The sequence below is a fragment of the Vombatus ursinus genome, unplaced genomic scaffold, assembly GCF_900497805.2.
Source record: "Vombatus ursinus unplaced genomic scaffold, bare-nosed wombat genome assembly UNPS02012622.1, whole genome shotgun sequence".
NCBI lineage: Eukaryota > Metazoa > Chordata > Mammalia > Diprotodontia > Vombatidae > Vombatus > Vombatus ursinus.
In genome coordinates, this window is record NW_020952400.1 from 618,197 (window position 1) to 638,889 (window position 20,693).

Below are 20,693 nucleotides of genomic sequence, written 5' to 3' on the forward strand. Positions count from 1 at the left end.
GAGAGAGAGAGAGAGAGAGAGAGAGAGAGAGAGAGAGAGAGAGAGAGAGATGGAAGGAGACGAAGAGACATGGGAGAGAGAGAAGAGAGAGGAAGGAGCCAGAGAGAGATAGCAGTATGGGGAGAGAGAGAAGAAAGATGGAAGGAGAAGGGGGAAACAGAAGGAAATGTGTCCCTGAGTTCTGCTCCCCTTTTTGGAGCCCTATTCTCAGCCACCACATGCAGGGGTCATCAGGATCTTTTCACAGAAGGTTCACTTCCCAGACAGGAAGTGATCTGTCTTGCCTCACCTCATTAGCAGTAGTCAGAGGCAGGAAACACACCTTCTGGTCCCAGGGGAGAATTGCAAGAGAGGTCACCTGGAGGATAAAGGCCCTTGCATGTTCTAATAGGAACTTCTCACATCTTCAGCCAACCCCTTAGAAAAGAGTTTTGCAGGCAAATTCATTTTTCAACATGAGCTCCTTGGTGGGGCTCTAAGGAGAGCGGATGACTTTCCTGTTAGGAGAGAAGGGTGCTCTGGTAAATCCCAGGGCACCATTGTGAGTATATTAGCCCTTCATCTGGTATCCAGAGCAAAGGTCTTCTCTCTTGTCTCTAATGGTTGCATCAAGACCTGGCCTGAGAGCTGCCCTCTTGTAAAGACATATGCGTGGGTGGCAGGGAGCCGTCTTGCAGGTGGCTTCCCACCTTCACAAGAATGTAGACTTGGTGTGCACTTGGCACCTCTTCTCCCAGACCCTCACCACAGCATGGAGGGGACTTGACTTGCCCCAGGTCGGTGGTGAAGCCAAGACTGGATGCCTTCAAAGCCACGAGGCTGTTGTGGCCGCCAGGCAGGTTCTGCGGGTGGGGGAGGGGGCCGAACTCCTGTAATATCTCCAAAGGGCAGGCCCCTTGGCTGTGCCCTCAGTCATTTTGAGAAGTGGCGATGACCGGGGTGTTGGGGGCAGTGTTTGCTTTAGTTCCTGGTGCAGATGGCTCCTCCCTGAGCTGGTTCTTGCCCCAGCCCTTCGTCCTGAGCCCACTTGAGTTTCGGCGGAGCCTTGACCCAGCTCCTGGTCGATCCTCTGTCCCCAGACTCTGGAGCCGCTCTCTTTCCTGGGGAGGCTGGAGGGGCAGACTGCAGAGTCCGGGAAAACCTTTGCTTGAGTGTGCCCTCTTGTTCTAGGTGTCTGATTATCTGGAGGTGATCAAGGAGCCCATGGACTTATCCACCGTCATTACCAGGATTGATAAACATAACTATTTAACTGCTAAGGATTTCCTGAATGACATCGATCTCATCTGCAACAATGCGTTAGAGTATAACCCAGATAAAGACCCTGGAGGTAAGGAGGAAGTTGAGCCCCCAGAGAGGGTGGGCAGTTAGGGCTAGCAGAGCCACTTGTGGGCTACTATTGTTTTCTGTATTCATGTCCAGAGGCATTAATAGCACCCTTAAATGAAAAGGAATGGAGGGAGAAACAGAGTCACCAAGGTGATGAGGCATGGGTCCATGGTACAATGAGGACATAACTGTAGACACTGGGTCCTTTCTGGGTCATTTCTCAGCTTAATGCATCCCAGATGGAAAACCGTCACTTCCTTTCCTGAGAAAAGGCAAAACATTTAAAAACACAGAGCCTGGAGAGGACCTCTCACTCAGCCCAAGACCTGAGGCTGTTCTGAGGGAGGCTGAGTTCTGGACATCAGTCTCTTGATTAGGAAAGTCAGCGTGTAAATCGCTGGAGCCCTGGAATATCTTATTTTAATGTGGGCACTTCTGGGTGACCCCTGCCTGGAGGGGCATTTAGACCGGAGTCCCAGTGAGGGCCGTAATTGACAACAGCAGATCTTGTGCAGGCTGGGGAGGGCAATGGAAGAGCATCCTATTCCTGTGCTTGCCTTCCTCTGGTGGAGCAAGTAGTAGTAGCCATATTGTCATTGTCTGTGTTATCCTGAAGAAGGAAACTGGTTTTGTTTGCAGCAAATCCTTCTCCTGCCTCTTCCCTGAATGTGGTTTTCTCTCATGAGCACCATTAGGGTAGCCCCTGAGCATCTGCTCTGTTTGCCCCCTTCCCAGTGCAGACAGCAGGGGATAAAACCAGTCCATTTCCTTTGGACCCACGTACAGGTTGGCTTGGTCCTCAGAAGCCCAGATGCTCACAGTGGGTCTGGCCTGCAGATGGACATCCCAGGGTTGGGGTGTCACTTTGACGACTCAGCAGCGCAAGCGTTTTTTCCTCCTGACCACTTGGTCACCGGGGACAAAATGAGCCCATCTATAGAAAGCTCAGCCAGTATTTTCAATATGGTACATAATCGTACAATTCTTATAGTCGCCATGAGGGCCAATTTATAATCCCCATCTTATAGATGAGGAAACAGGCTCCGAGCTGGTGGCTTGCTCCAGGTCATGGGGCAGGACTTGCCTTTCGGGGCTGTTGAGTCTCAAATGAGATAATGTCTTTGATGCCTTTTGGTGGGCCTGTGAAGCTGGCTTCTGGGGGTCTTGGGCTTGAGCCCAGGGGCCTCTCCTTAGCTCTTTTTACTTCCAGACAGTTCTGGCCATGAGGAGTTTGGCGAACCTCTTTTCCTCTCCTCTTGTCCCAGGGTCACTCCCAGGCTGTCCAGTGGGCTGACTCACCTTCTTATCTTGCATCTTGGTTTTTCCTTCAGCTGAGAAATGGTTTTAATTAATTGAAAACAGCATCGCTTGTCACTGAACATTTGTAGAACTTCTAGCCTGGTCAACGTAATTAGAGAATTAGCATTGCTTGTGTCTGGCCATCTGAAAGCATCTCTGTTAGCCACCATCCCTCAGCCCTCACCTTCCTGCTGACCTTCAGCTGCCTTTTGGACACGTTGAACCGGATGGCGGTCCTGAGCCCAGTGCTGTTTTCCTCGATCCTCACACAAGGCCTTTCATCTTGGGACTTTGCCTTTTCCCTGGCTGTCCTCCATGCCTGGAATTCTGCTTCCTTTGTACTCTCTGCTTGTCCTGTCATTGAGTTTGTCCATAGGTGTTTGCTCGTTTCCTCCCCTGCAGACTGTGCGCTCCTCCAGGGCAGGGACTATTGGTACTTTTCCCTATATCCCCAGCACTTAGTAGGTGTTTAGTAAGTGTGCTTTCCATTGTGGTTCATATTAGAGAGGTTAGAGAAGATGCCTCTTGTTGTGCTGGGCATTTCAAGAAAGGTTCCTGAGAGGGGGTTGTGAGTGTCCTAGGCTGTGGGGAGTTGTGCAGTCTAGGAGCTTCTGGGCCCTTGGGAAAGGGCGCTCTTCACGCTTGCGCTGAATGCGGGCCACTCCCTGCCTCCATTCCCTCCCTGAGCTCCTCCTGCCTCCCAGGCTAGCCTAGGAGCTGCTCCACTGGATCCCTGCCCCTTTCGTGGCCATCGGGAGCCCTTTGGGTGCTTAGAGGCAACTGTCAGGTTCCTCTGCAGGCTCGCCATCCCCACAGTTTCCAGCTGATGGTCGTGTGTCGGTGACTTGGGGCCCCATCTGGGTTCGCTGCCCCTTGCGGCCTGGGAAAGCTGTTGGCATCCTGGACTGCTGCCCCAAGGTGCTCTGTGCCTCACGAATATACACAAAATAGCAGGTAGGGTGTGGAGGGTTAAGGGAGCAATATTTAAAGAATAATTTATGCAGGAAACCTTTTTTGGTTCTCACTGAAATTTTGGTAAAAGTTTTTGTGGGAACAATTTTGCGAAGTTTTATTGTTGGCCCTTTCCTTAGTTCTTACTAATGTCAGAGCTGCAAAAGACCCCTAATCAAGATAAAAGAGCCTAGTCAGACTATCAGTATTTGTTGATCACCTGTGTGTCATGTTCTTGGGGCCAGTCAGTTGAGACACTCTCTAATTGGCGGGTCCCAGCTGCCAGGTATACAGATGTTCCACTGAAATTCAGCTAGTCAGTGTCTGTCTTCCCAGACACCTTTCAGTTGTTCTGGCAAACTGATAGGAAAGCATTTTGTTTTGTATTTTTAAACCAGTAAAGCACTGGATTCAGGAGAGGTTGAAACAAGTGAGAATTTGACTTCCAAGTTCTTTTTTTTTTTTTTTAAGTATCAGGATGTTGGCCAACCACAACATTGTTGGCAAGAAGGCCTTCTTTTTAAATGCTGGCTTCAGCACTCTGGGGGGAGGTTAGCCATTAGTGACTGTGGATGGAAAAATTCATATTCCTCATAGGACTTCTGAGTATTTTCCAAGGCTTTTTGGCCTCCTTATCCAGCCTGATTTGATTGTGTTTGTTTTCAATTTGTAAGGTAGTGATGGCCAAGAAGAAGGAGGAATGTTGGCTGGGCGGTTTTCTTGTTGTTCACTTGGGCTTGCCTGATTAATATTGCTGTCCATCTCGAGTGTCCTTGCAGTCGTCTCTAAGCTGCCTGTCCAGTTTCTGAGGGCAGGGCTGGTTTGGTTCAGATGAGGTCAGACCGTTCTTAACGCCACCTGCTGGAGGCCACAATGAGCCGGCGAGGGCCTCACTGTCACCCCTTCAGGGTATAGGGCTCTCACTGCTTTTCATGGTGGTTTGTTGGTGTACGTGGTGGGGAGCTGTCTGATGCGTGGGAGACAGGTCTGAGCTCCTGACTTTTTAGGTTTTTATTTCATTGGCCACCGCTCTCAGGAGTGTCCTTCCTCAGATGGGGTCCAGGGGGGTCAGGCAGAACTCGGCAGGGGAGGGGGGGGCTTGGGCCTCCCCCTTGTCCTCATGCAGCCACCCGGTGGCTGTCACTGTGACACCTTGTTGTCACGTGGGACTCTGTGGTGTTGGATAGGCTGGTAGGGTGTCGTCAGTGCAGACGTTTTCCTTGATTGATGCCCGTTAGCGACCGGTCAGAGCTGTAGAGTGGGGGCCTTGAGGGCTGCATTTGCCGCTTGTTTCAGGGTCTGTGGCTGAGCTTCCTGACTCTGGGCTGGCCCTCTGTTCACTCCACATTTCTGCTTGGAGGGTTCCAAAGATGGTCCTTTGTTTCAGGAAGAACATTGGGGTTGTTTCCCAGCATTCTCTTTCTTGCCCATCTGCAGTGCCTGTCCATGATGTGTGTACTGATTGACATCCCTTGAACCACAGATGCTCTTCTTGTGTGCTGAGTCATCTCAGCCTGAGTGATTGTGGATCCCAGTTAGGGAGCTCTGAGATACTCTCGGGCTTGATGTGCTTGGCCAATGCCCTATGCAGACCAGAGCCTCTGGAAGGTCCAGAGATGCCCAGGAAACCTCTTTTTCAACTGGGTTCTGCCTAGGACATGTTCTTGGACCATAGCCAGCCCCTTTGGGTGCCACTTATCTTCCTCTTGGATTCTATTCAGTTGACATTATGTTCGTAGCCCTTGACTCCAGGGTGGCATCTCTCAAGGTCCTGTAGGTTCGGGAGCAGAGGGTCTTTTGCCCTTTTGTTTTCCTAAGACGTGTATTGGGATCTTGGGGGACTGTAATTATGTTGTCTTCTGCAGGAAGTCATTTGTGAAAGCTTGCCGACCCCTTCTCCCTTCATCCATCTGTGGACAGATGATCCCAAGAAAGATTTTTGAGTGATTGAGAAAGCGATGGGCTACTAATACTGATGTTTTGTTTTGTTTTTTTCCATAGTGATAACCTCTTTGTCTTTTCTGAGGGTTGGATATGCTCTTTTTCCTGGTGTTTGTGTGAGTTTTGAGATTGGTATCAGTGCTAGCATGGGCCCCCTTTCAGTGTACTTGGCCTGGGCCAGCTGCTTCAGCACTCTCCGTTTTCCCTGGTGCTGAGCAGGCAGGAGTCTGGGATGGCAGAGGGCCGGGAGGGACTGTCTGTGTCGTAGGAAGCAGGTCTTTTTGTCCAGTTTCATCTTCAGGTGTTCTTTACACTAATCAAGCTCCTACAGGTCCCATGGGTCCTTGTCTGGGGACTTGAATGACTTCGATTTTTCCGTTGTGGTGGGTCAGGATGGCACAGTACATGTTCCCATGTTTGTTTTCTTATAATTTTATGTGGGTCTTGTCTTTGGGTACCGTACCAGCAGGCCCTGGAAGGGTTAGCATAAATGGTCAGTTCGTGTGGCTGTGATTTTTTTCATTTCTGGGTGACGTTACTCCTCGTGCCCAGGGCCTCCTCGCTTTTTCTTTGAATTCAGTTCAACAGACATTCTCCCGGCATCTCCCACACGCCTGGCATTGTAGACCCTGAGGTCAAAAAATGGGACATAAGGAGCAGTGCTTGGTGAGGGGCGAGAGAACGTGTGCCCCAGGGGTGGAGTGTGGAGGGGCCGGGGAGGGCTTCCCGGAATAGATTGTGAGGGTGTGGATCGTAAGCGGGCTAGGTTTCTTCATGAAGAAGAGGGTGGGAAAATTATGGCAAGAGCAAGGGCCGTGTTAGAGCACGACCCTGCCAGGAATAGGCTTGATCCCCAGAAGAAAATCGTAAGGCCGATCAGAGACTCTGCCTGCACGCACACCCCCTCTTGTACTTGGTGGCTCCTGGTGGGCAAGATTGTGCCCTCTGTGCACAGAGCACCGTGGGATTGAGAGAGGCTTCTCTGCTGAGTCACCAGGCCCTCGGTGGTGCATTTTCTCCGACCTCACAAGTTAAGCCTACATTGATTTAATTTTAAGGACCTGCACACTTTCTTGGTAGAATTTCTTGACCTTTTTGTCCTCAGTGGTAGATGTTAGTGCCTGAGATGCTCTTTGGCCTCAGTTTAAAAATCTCTAGGTTTTTTGGTGCACATTTGCCATCAAGGTTACTGTAGAAAGAGATACCCAGACGTGCTGAGAGATGATACTTCTTATTGCTTTTGGGGCCTAGGACAGAGCCAGGTCCCCAGCTGTAAGGAGAACCAGGCCACAAGTTTCAAGAGTCACATGGCCGACTTCCTGTGGTCGTCCCCTGGGCCCTGATCAAATCAGCAAGCATTTATTAAGTGCCTGCTGTGTACAAGGCACTATCCTAAGTACCGGGGATGCATAGAAAGGCAAAAGCCTTTATAGGGCTCATGGTTGAATGGGGGAGGCGTACACAAAAGACAAAGTATTAACATGATAGAGAAAGGAGAAATTGGAAACAGTCACTGTAGCGTTAAAAACGACCAGGAAAGGTTTCTTGCATAGAGTGTGATTTTTAGCTGAGATTTGAAGGGAGCCAGGCAAGTGATGCAGGAGTGAGGAGTGAGAGCCAGCGATATTGCCCAGAGTCAGAAGACAGTGTCATGTTTGACGACCCTCGGCAAGACTGCCATCTGTCACATGACAATCCCATTAGCGTTCTTCATTAAATAAGAGCTTCTTGAGGGAAAGGACCAGGCATCCACCTTCCTTGTAAGGGCAGCATTTAGCACAGTGCCTGGCATACAGCACGTGCTTAATGATTGAGTCAGTGACACCCAAGTCAGGCCCAAGACTTCAAGATATGATAACAAAAGTCTTGAAAAAACAAAAAATGGCTGAAATAACTAGAGGGATTGCTCATGGCCGGGCTCCAGCATAGTGAAATGGCATGCCATCTACTTGAAATTAGAATTGAATGTGATCCCAGCTCAAGCTACTGACAACCAAACTCCTCTGGAGTGACCAGGGTTCTGGAATCTCCAGGGAAGGGCTGTCATCATCAAAGCTCTTTGGTGTTAGTTACAAAATGGAAAAGCAGAACCAGTCAAGTCACCAGACATTTGCCAAAACACTGTGTGTGTGCCAGGCTCACAAGGAAGGTCAAGAACATGGTCCCTGCCCTCCCAGAGTGCACAGCTGAATGTGGCGGTAGCGGGCAAACCACCAGCTCTGGACGGGCTCTGTCCAGGGTGCTTTGCCCAGAGCAGGCTCTTAGGGACGGTGGGTCCTCGGCCCTCGCTGGGCAGTGACTCTCCCTCTGCTCATTTCCCAGATAAGATCATCAGGCACAGGGCGTGCACTTTGAAGGATACTGCCCATGCTATTATTGCTGCTGAGCTAGACCCAGAGTTTAACAAACTTTGTGAAGAAATCAAGGAATCCAGAAGGAAAAGAGGTGAGTTTGGGGCTGCCAGCCATGGCCACGGCTGCGACCACCCCGGGTCTGTGACCACCCTGGGACCACAGTCTAGGCTGGCCGGGCACGGGTAGCCTGCAGGCCAAGGGGCATCGCCTTGGAGCCGCGGGCAGGGGTGGCCAGGGCGCCAGGGTGCCCATGGTCCTGGGTCCTTGGTCCAGCGGCTGCTTCTCCATTGGTAGGCTTACCGGTGACCGCAGAACAAATCAGTCCCCCCGGATCTGTGGCGCGCAGGACAGAAACAAGAACGGAGGAGGCATTCCGCAGTAAACAGAGACATCCCCTGGACGTCTGGCACCACCCTGCAAACAAATGTGCCTGTGAGTCTGCCGTTCTCTCAGCGGGCCGGGGAGGGGGTGTGAGGAGGCAACTCAGGCCCGAGTCTGGCGTCACGGACCCACAGGGTCATCTTCCTCGCCCCTCCCCTTCCAGAGGGCAGATGGGGCATTATGCACACCTTGGCCCCGAGCGCAGAGCACGCTGTTGCCCTTTGTACAGAGAGGAGACTGGCCAGTCCAGACCAGACACTGGCCAGTGCGGGCAGCCTGTGTCTCTCAGGTGCCTTCCCTGCCCAGGCAGGTGCCCAGCATCTCTCTGTCTCACCAGTAGATGGCGCATGGAGCTCATCCATTGCCAGGCTTAGGGCTGAGGACCTCTGGATGTATTTTTATTTTGATGAGACTCAGCCACACGGTGACTTGGTGATGGCAGTGACTGGCACAGAGAATGATGGCTTCACCCTACCCAAGTGACCACTGGCTGTGCCCAGGGATGTGTTGGGGTCCACACTCTCCATCTCTTGTGTGGTGATGACATTTGCCCCAGAGGGTCACTCAGATCCTCAGCACCCTTCAGAGCAGGGAAGGACTTCTCTTGGGGACATCTGCTGGCATAGGGAGGGCAGGCAGCTGGAGAGAAGGTGGTGCCCTCGGAGAGATGAACACTCCTCACTCCTCTCATGGGCCTGTTACAGTTGAGGATGAGGGTGGAAGGGTGGGCCACCAAGGGACAGAAGAAGCTGAGGGCCTCGAGACACTGGCCTTGGCTCTGAACCTGTCTTCTCCTCCATCAGTGGACGGCCACCTGACCTCTAAGGTCCTGGAGGCTCGGACAGCCTTCCCTGTGAGCACAGGCGGTGGGGGCCTTTTCTTGTCTCCTTGGTGGCTAGGTGAGATTTGGAGCAGGGAGGCCTACAGGATTCAGGGTCGGTTCTGCTCAGCCAGAAACCAGCTTCTGGATCTTTCTGAGAGTGAAAGCAAAGTCCACTCTCCAGGAGAGGCCTATGACAGACCAATCTGTAGGCGTCGGGGGTTTGGATTTAATGACCCTTTATTTGTTCTGACGGGTCCCCCGCAAGCTTCCTTTCCACCTTTCCTCTCCTCCTTCCACGTGACCAGGGCAGTTGGGCGGTGCCTCGGTGGGAGGGCAGGGTCCTCCCTGCACAGCCACCCCGTCCGCCGTCTGACGCCTGCCTGTGTTCTCTGCCAACCAGTTCGGGTCCGGAGGAAGTCGAGGCGGCGCTCCCAGTGGGGGAAGGGCATCATCAAGAAGAGGAAGGCCAACAACTTGAAGAAAGACGAGGACGACGGCAAGTTTGCCGACTATGACGGTGCCACGGCGGGCAGGAAGCCGCTAGAGAATGGTGAGTTTGAAGTCAGCCCGGACTGCCCCGAGGAGAACGGAGAGGAGACCGGGGACCTGTCCATGACCAATGACGAATCGTCTTGTGACGTCATGGACCTGGAGCCAGAGCCGCGGCTTGACAACGGCCCCCGTGCCTCCACCGAGGAGGAGAGCTCCAATGAGTCCCTGCTGGCCAACAGCAGCGGCCCGTCGCTAAAGCCAGAGCAGGCACCCAAGGAGGAGCCACTCCCCAACGGCGAGGCTGCCATCGACGGCCCAGCCGGGGCCGCCGCTCCCAAGGCTCCTCCGGAGGAGCCATCGGAAGAAAAAACAGAGACTTTGCAGGAGAATCCCAGAGGGGACGACTTTGCCGAGAAGCGACTTGGTCCCGAGGGCCCCCCGAGCCTCAGCGACGAGCTGGCCGAGCACAACACAGACCTCGAGGGGAAAGAGTCGGAGCCCGATAAAGAAGGTACGACTTCCGCTAATGCGTCGTTGGCCCGATGGTCTGGCTTACGCACCCCTAGGGGCTTCCCTCTCAAGCCAGCTGCGTCTTGATGAAGGGTGACGTTTGTGTGAGCCCTTGTTGTCACACCCTGGGGGGTGAGAGAGAGGTGGGGGGCAGGCGGAGTTAGTGCTGGGGAGAGGGGAAGAAAGGAGGAGGCAGCTCCTGAAAGAGGCTGTTGGTGCATTGGTGGGAAGCTGACTTGCTGCCTTTCAAAGAGATGGGACTAGCCTGGTTGCCTGGGGTTGAACTGATAAGTTATTTGGGGAGCCCAGCTGGTCCCTTTCTGCCGAGGTCTGAGCTTTGGGCAAGCTTTTGCCAGCCATGTGCACCTGGATGGGGAGGAAAGATGGGTTAGATGATGCCTGGCCTTTCTGGGTCTCAGTGAGTGAACAAACCAGAAAAACATTTATTAAACGCCTACTGTGTATGAAGCCCTTTTCAGAGAAATCCTGCTCCCTGCTCAAGGCGGGGGGCGGAAGTGGGAGGTTAATCATTGAGGTCATTAGCTGCCAAGCTGATAGAAAGGTAGGTCCAAGGTTCCTGCTGCAGGGTTTCTCTCTGACCCTGTTCCCCCAAAGCAGGGTGTTGGGGAGCTAGAGAATAGGAAAGCAGCATATAGTGGGACAGACTGGCAGAGGGAGCACATCTCGCGGGCATAGGAGCCGGCTGGCTGAGGTGGCAAAGCCCGGCAGGGCCGGGAGAGGGCACGTGGCACTCACGTCAGACTGGAGTGGCTCTGGCTCTTTCCTGTGGCTTTTGGGTCAGGGTCAGGGTTTGGTAAGAAGGAGATGTATTCTCGATACCTTAGGGTTCTCCTGAGTGGGTGGAAGGTCATTTTCTGCTCTTGGAATTCATTTCCTCAGAGAACTTGCCTGCTCATTTGGGGCTGTTCCAGGGGTGGGTCTCCCTTGTTGACATGTCAAGAACCACATCCAGGAAGCCTGCCCTAGTGCCTGGGTTTTAATGAAGGCGTGGACTTGACCCCTGGGGCTCTGCAGGGGGAGGAATGCAGGGCATGTGCGCTGGAAACTCTCGTGCCTCAGTTTCTCCTACCTGGTCTTGGCTTTCTAATGCCTTCCACACTAAAGAGGATGAGTGAGAGGAGAAGGGGCTGATGCCTCCAGTGACCTGGTGGCCAAGTCAGCTTTGAAGCACTCCATGGACCCGTCCCTTTGGGACGTGAGCTGGGAATTGTTCCTGTCAGAGGTGGGCATGGCCCCCCTGCCTTGGGGTTTGTGGGCAGGGGAGAGGAGGGTGTTCACTGGGCTTTGGTCCCAGACTCCTTTCCGGCCCCCACACTGGGGCCTCTGGTCATTCAGCTTGAGCTCTGCTGTCTCTGGGCCTGCCTTCCCCTCTCCTCTCTGCTCACAGGTGCTGCTCGCGGCAAGAGATGCCGCAAGTTAGTCTTAGAGCCATCCCGCACGGCCAGCCTGGACCTGGTGCCAGAGGAGCCCGTGGAGCCCATCCCGCCCCTGGTCGTGGACCACGAGCGGCTGCAGGTGAGTGCGCGGCCGGGGCAGGGTGCCTCTGCCCTGTAGGAGGGCCACTCTCTTTTCCCCCGCCCCTCACCCCTGTCTCTCTCCCGTTTCCCTAGAAACTGCTGGATTTGCTGGTCAAGAGAAGTGACAACTTGGCTGTGGATCAGCTGGAGAGGCTGTACTCGCTGCTCAGTCAGTGCATCTACCGACATCGCAAAGACTATGACAAGTCCCGCCTCGTGGAGGTAGGGCCTGAGAATCCGCACTCCCCCAGGGTCTTTGAGGGCGCTACAGGATAGCCTTTAGGGCGAGGGGTAGAGTTGGAGGCAGAAATGCCAGAACCATGCTGTGTGACCAGGAGGGAAATAGAGGCAGACAGGCTAGAGCCACGGCTCCCTCTGCCTCTTGAGGAGGGGACCCACGACCGGGGCCTGGGACACAGCGTCCATCAGGTCCCTGGTGACTCGGGAGATACAACATTTTACTGAGGACGTTTGCCCAGACCAAAGGTCCTCTGTGCTTTGGGCCCTTTGTGGGTCTGTGGGCGTTCCTTGAAATGGTACAGATTGCGGGTGCCCAGCCACCCTGGTGTCTGTCGCTGCCTCGAGCCACCTGAGATGAGCCAGGGCTGTCTCTGGTCACTAGCTCACGGTTAGGATTAGAGTCAGAGGCGCCCCTCTAGGGTTAGGGTTAGACTCATTTCTTTGATCCCGGACCTCCGGAGGAGGCAGAGAAAAGGGGGCATCGGGGTGTGGCCGGATGAGTGACGCGCTGCTCTCTTTGCCCGCAGGAGATGGAAAGAACCGTCCGTCTGTTTGAGACGTTCCTCTGAGCGTGCTGCCCTGCTCTGCTCTGCTCCTTCTCCACGCTGCTCGCGAGGACGGGCAGGCGGGCGGGCGCGCGCAGCCTTCTCTGAGCCATTCACTTTGTGATCGCACCAGGCCTGGGTGGAGCCGCGCTCCCCTCTTTTCCCTCTGTTGCATTTGGTGCTATTGTCTCAGGTACCTGAAACCAGCCAGCCTACAAGAACCAAACCGAACTTCAGGCACATGTTGTATTTCCACAGACAAAGACACAACGTCACCGGTGGAGATTTTGGTGCTACAGAAACTGTCCCCCCTGCCCCGCCTGGCGGCGGGGCGGGGCAGTTCTGGGAATGGCGGGCAGCCGCGGATCTCGTCTCCTCTTCCCTTTCTTTCTCTCGTTCACATTGGCTACAGTGTGTTCTGGTGGGACGCTGGGGAAGCAGGATGTGATGGGAAGAGGAGGCTCTCTTGGATTGCTTTTAACGTGCCTTTTAATTCATTGGAGGAAGATAAGGCTACAGATGGGGGGTTTGTAGCAGACGCCCGGGAGAGCTTCGTGGGAAGGGATGGGGGCAGGGGAGGAAGCCGGTGCTGAAGCGGGTACGCAGAAAGCCACCCGACCGACCAAAACGGTGACCACTCTTTCCTGTAGTCCAGTCTCTTCCTTTTCTAGAGATGTCCCATTGGGAAAACCAAACACCCCTTTTCTGCATTCATTGCTGACCACGATGACCAGAACATAATCAGCTCGGGCCTCCCTCTGTTCTCTCCGTGATGTCTTTATCAATTGTCCAAGATGAGTGAATTCAGACCCCCTTTTTTTTGAAGCCAGGACTTGCCAAGTGGACAGAGAAGAGAGGGAATTGGTCAGCAGGGTGTCTCGTGTGTATCATCTGTGTCGTTTCCTCCTTCCCGTTTTTCTGTACGTCCCCCATTGCACGGAAGCTCTCATGGCACAGTCCAGGCACAAACAGTATTAATCAGAAATCGATTCTCCCATCTTTTCCCCTGTGTCCCAGCCCTCTTCCCTTCCCCCCCTTCCCAAATGTAATTGATTTGGGCTGCTTTTAGATCTGTCTCATTTACAAGTCTGTGTGGATTGTGGGTCAGGAGCCCAAAAAACTCACTCTAGAAATTGGACACACCCCAGGCCCTCCCTACAGGCAGGCACCCCGCTGCCCGGTTCTCTGACTAGGTGCCCAGGGCACCTCCTCCTTCATCAGCGTCCTTCCCCCACAGGGGCGTCTTTCCCATATATGCAACACACGGCGTGTTTGGGCTTCATTCTCGCGGCCTCGGACTTCTGCGGAGGCGTGGGGCCACCTCAGCATTTTGTATCTGACGACCACCAGTGTTTACAGAGCCCTTTAACCCCTGACCGCGTGGCCGTGGCTGTCGGCGCCCACGGGAGCCCAGTCTGAGGTCCTCATTTCTCCGCCGTCGGTCCTGCTGTGCGGACGCTCGGAGAGCTCCGGGCGGCTCGTTTGCACCTGGTTTTCCCCTTTTGCAATGCCACTTGTTTCCTTCCTCCCTGTTCTAAGAGACTCTCAGACTTTGTAGCATTCATCACTCGAGATGCGTCCTGTGTCCAAGCACTGTATGTATTTTGTAGGTGGGCAAGTGCGATTAGAAATCAGACCTTTGGAGGGGGACTCGGGGGCAGCTCCCGTGGGATTCCCAGGAGGATCTCCATGCTTTCTTTAGTATTTATTACCATCGTACCCGTTTCCAAACATTTTACTGTCTAATGCATTAACATTTTGTACTTTGATGAAAATTGTTACAGACTTTGAAGATTTGATGAAATAAAATGTAGCAGATTTTTGTAGCAAGTTTCTGGTAAAAGGGTTTTTGGCAAGTCTCAGGTTGTTGCTGCAGTGTTTTTTTTTAACCTTGATTCCTGTTTCACTAATTCAGAAGCATCCTGTTCTAGTAGCGGCCAGACTTGTGAATGGCAGAGCTGCAGACTCTCAGTGAGTTCCTCAGTTTATACGGACCAGATTCTAGCCGTCAGTGAGTTTGACGAGGGGATTTGAGGATGCTTCCAAAAGATCAAGTTGCTTTGTTTTTTGTTTTCACCTTAATCTAACCCTTAGATGTGGATGGAGAAATGGGGGCGAGGACAGCAGGAGGGGAACTGCCCCCTGGAGCAGTCGCGGTCTTTGTCAGAAGCCCCGCCACGCGGTGGGTTTCCGGCACAGATATCAAATAGTTCCATATGAAAAGCAGCTGGCGGAGTTTGCCAAGCGTGCCAACTGTGGCTTACTCACGTGAGCGTGGTCTTCACTGCGCAGCATCTGGCAAAGACTTTGTGCAGATTGACCCCTGCTCTTGCTTCCTCTTGTGAAAAGGTCCCTCCTGGTGGCCGAGGATCTCACCTGGCCTTCGTTTGGGTTGTCGCGTCCTTTGTATGTTACTTGATTTTTTTTTCTCATATGCCAATGTATTTATAGGTTTACTGGGTTTCTTTGGGGGGTGGGGGGGGTGGGTCGTGGTAATACCGTGTCTTCCCATTCCTTGATTAAGTTTTCGGTGAATCGGCCGTAGAACCATCTAGCCGGTATCTTCAGTGTCGAGTTCTGGAGCTGGATACTGTTGTCATCATTATAAGTATAATTATTCTTTGTAATCACAAAGTAAGCTTGAATTTGGGCTTGTACTTGCATCTTTCGTATTTTATACGTTTGGTTATTTAGGCTTTGGGCGTCCTGTTGTTTGGTTTTGTTCCTGTTATGTCTACTTGGAGACTTAAGTAGACGTCATCCGTGATGGTCTTTTTTGGATTCTGTAGCTCGATTTGGAATTGTGTTAAATTGATGTTTTGCATTTTGACTTCATTTTACATTAGTTTGAAGTAAATTATTTAATTTTTTGAACTTCTGGAATTTTGAACATTTACTGTAATTTGTAATATACCTGCTGTGAAATACTTGAATAAAGAGGACAAGAAAAACACGTCTTGAACTCAGTTAAAGAAATGTTGTCTCCTGAGAGCGTGCGGTGGGCTTGATTCGTCTTGAACTCTGCCCTTGTTGGAAGGGGACAGAGTGCCTCGGGGCCACGGCCAGCCGGGCCAGGTCATTTGGAGACAGTCTGCTTCCTTGGAAGCTCGATGCACCTCTCCATGCGGGGAGTTGCGTTTGTGAAGCGCTTGTAGAGAAGCTTTTTCCCTCCCCCTCTCGGCTTCTTCTGGCTTCTCATGGCTTTCCCTTCCCAGTTGGTGGTGGCAGCGGTGGCGGCTGCAACAACACGCATTCGCAGAGCTTCTCCTGTGTGCCAGGCTTTGTGCTGAGCACTTTAACAATATCTCATTACAGCTTCACAACCTGGTTCATAGTCGAGGAAACTGAGGCAGACGGGGTAACGTGACTTACCCAGGGTCGTGGAGCTGGTCAGTGTGTGAGGTTCGTCCCAGGTCCCTTTCCTGCTGCTTTCCACCTGGCTCTTCTTTGTTTGATTGGAGAGGTCCCCAGATGATGGCTGGTCCCTGTGCTCCCTAGAGGGCTTTGAGAGCAGGCTTCTGTCATGCTGACCCCACAGGAGCTAATATTCTCCCCGGGGGAGATAGTAAATGCTGAGGAATTTCAGGAGAGCGCACCAAAGAGCAGAGGCAGTGTGAAGGAAGCTGGAGACAGGGACGAGGGGCCTTTCAGGCAGGCAGGATGGTCTGTGCAAAGGTGGGCGGACCCATGTGTCCGTGACATGGAGTGTGTGGGGGCTGGAAAAGACCCAAGGAACCCCCCATGTGGCCAAAGGCTTCAGATGCCTCATCGGTGGCTGGTAGGGACAAGGCAGCTGTCTCAGCCTCGTGGATGGGAGGGAGGACACACGGCCAGTCAGGCTTTTTAAGGCTTTTTTTTTTTTTATAGGATTTTTAACAGGAGTCTTGAGCATGGTTCATTTTTAGAAAAACAGTACATAAATCTTATAGGTGAGAAAAATAACCTCTGAACCAGAGGTCCCACTACTCAGCATAGAGGAGGTCTGAGTCAGACAGGAACACGCCAAAGTCTTCCTGGCAGCCCTTTTTGGTGATAGCAAAGCCCTGGAAACAAAGCAGATGTCTGTTGACGTGGGAAGGGGCCAAACACAGTGAAGACACAGATGCTAATGGTAAGAAATGGGTTGCCATTGATTGCAGAGAGGTGTGGAAGACTTCCCAGGTCCTGATACCACCTGCACAATTAGGACAGTGATAAAAGAGAAAGAACAAGAGCCCAGGTGAAGGCGGTTCAGTTGGAAGGACCAGGCCTGGCCCGGGAAAAGAGGATTCATGCACCCCACCTCCCTTCTGGGTGGGGGCAGAGGGGACTCTGGGATGCCACATCCTGACCATCAGAAGTTCTACTTTTTCTTACAGGAGATGGTTTGGGGTGGGGAAAGGACAGATTAGCAAGTAGAGGGGATGAACCAAAATCCATGAAAAATACACATTCTGACTGTTTGCAGAATGTCCAAAGGGCCATTCCTCAGATCCAGGCTCTTTCCAGGTGACCTCAGCCCGGACCCACAGAACTTCTCTTGCTTAATCTGAAAGAGGACTTGATGCCACGGAGAAAAGTGGTCTCGCTACCTGGAGGGCTGAATCGGGGATGCCCCACCTTTACCTCTCCTCTGTAGCTGGCAAACCGTTAACTGTCAGACATCCTGGGTAGAGGTGTTCCCCCCTTTCCTGAGCCTGAGGGGCCGCCTGCCCAGTTGGTCCCATCATCTCTACCATCTTTGTTGTGACTGTCTACTTGGAAAAAGCAGGCCCACGGAAAGGGAGGGCTTTGGGGAGGACTGGAGGTAGGGAAGCCCACGCTAGGTCTGAATTCTCAGCTAATGGGCAGGTAACCTTTGGGATAGTGGCAGAAATCAGCCCCCATTCCACCCAAGGCTCTTTTCACAGGGACAGTCAGTTCTCCCTGGATGGTGGCCCTGTAGAGGCCCTGTAGAGTCCCCTGATACTGGGGACTTTGGGCAGGGGGGTGTCCCTTGCATGTGGCTCATTGAGTTAATACCTGAATGTCAATACTTCCCAAATTAATTGGTGGATTTAATGCATCACCTGTCAAAATAAGTTGGCCTTATATACAGACCTAAAGGGATGACAGAATTTTTATTTTTTAAAAAGTTAACTATTATGGGAAATATGATATAAATAAATAACTTAGTGGACGGGAAAGCGACCTGTGATTTCATCAAAGGGAGCACCTGGTGTGGAATGTCTGCTGGGTACCTGGTCTGCCCAGGTGAGTCCAAAGGCTCAGAAAGTCCCAAGAGTGGCTTGCTCGGTCACCTTCAAGGAGTATCTCTACTGGGTGATGTAACATGGAGGAGAGTTACCATCTGGTAAAGAGCTCATCTTGGAAATTCTGGGCACAGCGACTGGTAGGTTGGGCTGAGCAGTGCTGCCTAGACCTTGGCTTGGCGGGGGGGAGTAGAGGTGGGGCTTCAGGCAGGGCTCAGCAAAAGGACTTGGAGAGGTGCCCATCCCAAGGCTGCCCCCCCACCCCCTCAGTGTAGTGGAGTTGTCTGAGCTCATGCTGTGCTGACCCTCCTGCCCCCAAGGGGCCATACACTGGGGACCATAATCTCCAACAGAGCCCAAATGCATCAGCTACCTAAATAGAAAAGTGAGTAGTTAAAAACGTGGAGGGAGCAGAACCAGTGAGTATACTGTTTTGTCTCCTAGTTTGTCTGATTCTGCTTTGTTAAAAATGTTTAGTGTAGTATGTCATTCTATTATTTTGCATATTTGTTTTTAAATTATTTTATTTTTCCCCATTATGTGTAAAAACAATTTTTAACATTCATTTTTAAAACTTTGAGTTCCAAATTCTCTCCCTTCCTCCCTCCCCCCATTGAGAAGGCAAGCAATTTGATATAGGTTGTTGTACAAAACATGTAGTTGTACAAAATATTTCCATAGTAGTCATATTGTCAAAGAAAACCTAACCAAAAAAAAAAACCCTCAAGAAAAATAAAATTAAATAAAAAGTCTGCTTTAGTCTGTATTCAGACGCCATTAGTTCTTTCTCTGGGGATACATAGCATTTTTCACCATAAGCCTTTCTAAGTTGTCCTGAATCATTGCATTGCTGAGAATAGCCAAGCCATTCATAGCTGATCATCACACAATATTGCTGTTACTTTGTACACAGTACATTTCACTTGGCATTAGCTCATGCAAGTTTTTCCAGGCTTTTCTGAGAGCATCCTGCTCATCATTTCTTATGGCAATAGTATTCCATCACAATCACATAGCACAACTTGTTCAGCCACTCCCCAATTGATAGGCAGCCCCTCAATTTCCAATTCTTTGCCCCCAGCTTCTATAAATATTTTTCTACACATAGATGCTTTTCCTTTTTGTTTTTATCTCTTTTGGAATACAGACTTTGTAGTGGTATTGCTAGGTCAAAGAGGTTTTATAGTCCTTTAGGCGTAGTTCCAAATTGCTCTGCAGAGTGGTTGAATCAGTTCACGACTCCACCAACAGTGCATTAATGTTTCATTTTTCCCACCTCCCCTCCAACATTTGTCATTTTCTTTTTCTGTCCTACTAGCTAGTCTAATATGTATGAATAGTACCTCAGAACTATTTTAATTTGCACTTCTCCAATCAATAGTGAGAGCATTTAAAAAATATGGCTATAGATAACTTTGATTACTTCATCTGAAAACTTCATTTCTTTTGATCATTTGTCAATTTGTGAATGGCTCTTATTTTTATAAATTTGACTCAATTCTCTATATGTTTGAGAAATGAGGCCTTTATCAGAGAACCTTGCTTCAATTTTTTTTCAGTTACTATTGCTAACTGCATTTCTCTCCATCCTTTTCTCCCCCCACCACATCTATTCTGTCTCCTTTCACTCTTTCCGTCCTCAAAAGTGTTTTGCTTCTGACTATCCCCTTCCTCAACCCATTCTCCCTACTATGACCACCCCCCTTCTCTTTCTCCCCTTCCCCTCCTACTTTCCTATAGGGTAAGATGAATTTCTATGCCCAATTGAGTGTGTATATTATTCACTCTTTGAGCAATTCTTATGAGAGAGTTCACTCACTTCCCCCACCTCCCCCCTCTTCCCCTCCAGTGTAAAAGCTTCCTCTTGCCTCTTTTATGTGAGATAATTTACGCCATTCTATAGTTGATTGTTTTGTCAATGATTATAAAGTAGAGATTGAAGATTAGAAAAAGGAATGATGTCTTTATTGTGAAGACAGAAATTCTTATCAAAGAAATGGGAGAAATTATTGGAGACAAAAGTGATGGATTTGAGGATATCAAAAAGATTTTCAAAACAAAGATTATCCATAATAAAAAAAAAAGATTGGGGAAAAATCTTTAAAATCAATATTTTGCTTCAATCTGAGAAAAAATGCTTAGCAATTAGAATGATTGCTAACCATGCTTACACTTGAGTTTTAAAAAATGACCTTCACAAATTCAGGATGGGAGAGATGCACCTAGATGGCAGCTCCTGGGGGAAAAATGAGGACTTTTTACTGAAGAGTCCTGAGTGAGCACCAGCAGCTCATGCCATCTTGGGCTACATAGAAGGACACGTTGAGTATGATGGGGCTCAGACCGGGTCAGGATCAAGCGAGCCCACCTGTTCATGGCCAGTCTAGAGTGGATCATGAAAGAAATGGTTGGTAGTGACTATCCAAAAGGCAGCTGTGAGCCTGGAGCTGGCGGGGTTTCCTCAGGTCAGACAGGGCAAGGAAGCTGGAGATGAGGGAGAAAACCGTGGAGAACGTTTGCCTGGTTATTGCCCAAGCATTTGATACAGGTCTCCTGCTCTTCATGCAGAAAAGATGAAGATAAAGGAGCTGAATGGTAGTGGAGTCAAACGCAGACTTTGTTGATTGCCTGCGCCCAAGGAGAGGTGTTAACACAGTCCTGGCGTCTCAGTGCTTACCAGGGACTTTTGAGGCCACCCCAGACCTCAGGAAGTCCAGACAGTCCATCACCAGCCCAAGTGCCCAGGGAGCTCACAGCCTGTGCAGAGTAGATGGGAGGGAAGTGCTCTCCTCACCCCCTCCCAAAGCAGCCCCTTGCCCCAGAGCTCTAAGACTCTGACACCTTTAACCGGTCCTCCTCGACACAGCCTGTGCTACTATCCTGCTGCTGCTACCTTGCAGGCCTTTGGATTTTAATCTGATCCATCAAGAATTTACTAAGTGCCTACTATGTGCTCAGGACCATGTGCTAGCCTTTCCTGTGCTTGAGGCCAGTGCACATTTAGGGTTAGGGTCTTCTCTAGGCTACATATGCCCCCTTCTTCAGCTGAGCCTCTTCTT

At 51.1% G+C, this 20,693-nt stretch overlaps 1 protein-coding gene across 2 annotated transcripts in view; it reads left to right on the plus strand.

Annotated features, from left to right (window-relative positions):
* Positions 1-14,262, plus strand: part of ATAD2B (ATPase family AAA domain containing 2B) — a 99,224-nt gene extending 84,962 nt beyond the window's left edge. For both annotated transcript variants that reach the window (XM_027858009.1, XM_027858010.1), the window contains exons 22-28: positions 1,171-1,330; positions 7,843-7,965; positions 8,169-8,306; positions 9,479-10,081; positions 11,489-11,616; positions 11,712-11,840; positions 12,386-14,262. In XM_027858009.1, the coding sequence (XP_027713810.1) occupies positions 1,171-1,330; positions 7,843-7,965; positions 8,169-8,306; positions 9,479-10,081; positions 11,489-11,616; positions 11,712-11,840; positions 12,386-12,427 (1,323 nt within the window). In that variant the 3' untranslated portion in view covers positions 12,428-14,262. The remainder of the gene's footprint in view (positions 1-1,170; positions 1,331-7,842; positions 7,966-8,168; positions 8,307-9,478; positions 10,082-11,488; positions 11,617-11,711; positions 11,841-12,385) is intronic.
* The last annotated feature ends 6,431 nt before the right edge of the window (positions 14,263-20,693 follow it).